We start from the raw sequence: 2,109 nt of genomic DNA, 5'->3' as shown, positions 1-2,109 counted from the left end.
TTTTTTGATGATCATGTAAACATTTATTGCTGAGATGTAGTCGCAAATAAGTTACAATATTTACTCAGTCTGATGGTGGTGCAAATTTACAAGTTTGTCCTCGGACTTAGTGGAGGAGGGTAGCGCCATAGGCGGGGGCAGCGTAGGAAGCGTAGGCGGGGGCAGCGTAGGAAGCGTAGGCGGGGGCGGCATAGGCGGTCTTGACGACGGCGGGGGCGGCGTAGGAAGCATAGGCGGGGGCGGCATAGGAGGCGATGGCGGGGGCAGCATAGGCGGTCTTAACGACGGCGGGGGCAGCGTAGGAAGCGTAGGCGGGGGCGGCGACGACGGGAGCGTGGACAGCGGGGGCGGCATAGGCGACGGGGGCAGCGGCGTAGGCGACGGGGGCGGCCTTCACGGCGACCTTGTAGGTGTTAGCGTAGGAGGTGGCGACGGGGGCAAGAGACTTGACGACAGCGGGGGCGGCATAGGCAGCGGGGGCATAGGCGGGAGCGTAGGCGGGGGCGGCATAAGCCAGAGGGGCAGCCACAGCGGGGGCGGCGTAGGCCAGGGGAGCGGCCACGGGGGCGCCGATGAGTCCGGCGTTGGCGACGGCCACGAGGGCGGCGAGAGCGACCTGAAATCAGGGTAGGTTTAGTTTTATTCGGGTCGGAGAGAGGCGGCTGTTGGGGGCCTGCTTTTTTGATTAAATCTAATTATGCGTTTGGCAAAAACTAGATACTCACAAACTTGTACATGGTGATTGAGGGGATTTTGTTTCTTCGGCTGCTGCTGAAAGAATGATGTTGGGAGGTGCTCAGGGCTTTTTATAGCTGGAGCGTTGAAGGAGGGGACCCTGACTGTCTCAGGGCAGGGGAGCAGCCTTGGTGTGTGTGATTCTTTCTTGGTGCTGCTGGCTCGCCAGGTAAATCAAATGGAGTAGAATTAACTGGAGCAATCCTTGCATCACGCGCCGGTCATCGCAGGTCAATCCGCGATTCTCATTCAGAAAAAAAATCGCACATGCAAGGCTAACTTTTAGACTTCAACATACACACGCGCTCTTTTGCAAAATTTAATTACATACCAGCAGCTGACAACAGAGACGATCAAATAAAAATTTAGTTCCTGCAGGCCATTGGGCCTACATATGTATCTATTGTGACGGATGGATGGATATTTATTTCTTCCCTTTTCTTATGCGAAAATTAAAATAAATTTTCTACTTGAAATTAGTATGGAAAACATAAATGCATCAAATTCACATTAACAATATAAGTACAAATTTTGTTTTGGTAATGATAGTGTATTATATAATCAATTGAAATTAAAGAAAAGTTTCATTAATCCACATTTTATATTATATAAGTGATAAATTAATCAAATTAATGAAAAATCCACTCACAAAAGCACAAATTTTAAAATGTAATATAATGTGCAACAGTTTTATTTTCAATATTTTGTATGTAAATCAGTTGTACAGACATAATTTTAGTCTCAAATCGTATCAACAAACTAATTAATTTTATATATTATAGTCCTGTGAAGTTTCGTTTTGCAATTCTCAAGGTATTCCATCTATCTGCAATATCGATCTGACCATCGACCCATTCGTTTCATAATTGAGGGTCCTTTTCTTCCGGCCCTGAGTCGGTTTGTTTTCGCACAGGCCGCCGCAGACGAATAGAGAGGAAAAGACCCTGACTAGATAATTGTTGTTTGTGCCTAGCGAGAAGAGCGTAGGAAGTGCCGGCGGCGCACGGACGGACATAGACCCAAAGCTAGCAAAATCCATTTTTTCGAGGCACGTTTTCAATATGACCATTAATATAATAGAGAGGAAAATAATTATGAATATATGTGGACGGAAGCAAGGAACCGGAAATCCAACAGAAATCGTTCCTATAAGAAATACAAATATCCTTGGAAAAATAATTTTTACCGATTTTTACACTGCGAAATATTTTATAAAACAGAGCCATTAATTATTGTTAGTTATTATTATTCATTTATGTCTATTCTTAGCCATAATTAAGCACTTCCTATCTCGCAGGTCAGCAAAAATCAGTAAAAACCCTATCATAAGATTAACAGTATTAAAACTTATTATGCTAAACCATTAAATAATAA

General features: G+C 44.8%; 1 protein-coding gene across 1 annotated transcript; it reads right to left on the bottom strand.

The window, feature by feature from the left end:
- Positions 1-837, bottom strand: LOC132197190 (cuticle protein 38-like). The gene is made up of 3 exons (XM_059620301.1): positions 726-837; positions 312-616; positions 1-155 (listed from the first exon to the last, which is right to left on the bottom strand). The coding sequence occupies exons 1-3, from the start codon at positions 735-737 to the stop codon at positions 107-109; spliced, it is 366 nt and encodes a 121-aa protein (XP_059476284.1). The 5' UTR covers positions 738-837; the 3' UTR covers positions 1-106.
- Positions 838-2,109: the final 1,272 nt, after the last annotated feature.

Source organism: Neocloeon triangulifer, unplaced genomic scaffold (genome assembly GCF_031216515.1).
Source record: "Neocloeon triangulifer isolate White Clay Creek 2 clone unplaced genomic scaffold, ASM3121651v1 ptg000012l, whole genome shotgun sequence".
Classification (NCBI taxonomy): Eukaryota; Metazoa; Arthropoda; class Insecta; order Ephemeroptera; family Baetidae; genus Neocloeon; species Neocloeon triangulifer.
The sequence above is the reverse complement of the archived record's forward strand: the minus strand, read 5'-3'. Positions and strand labels throughout refer to the sequence as shown.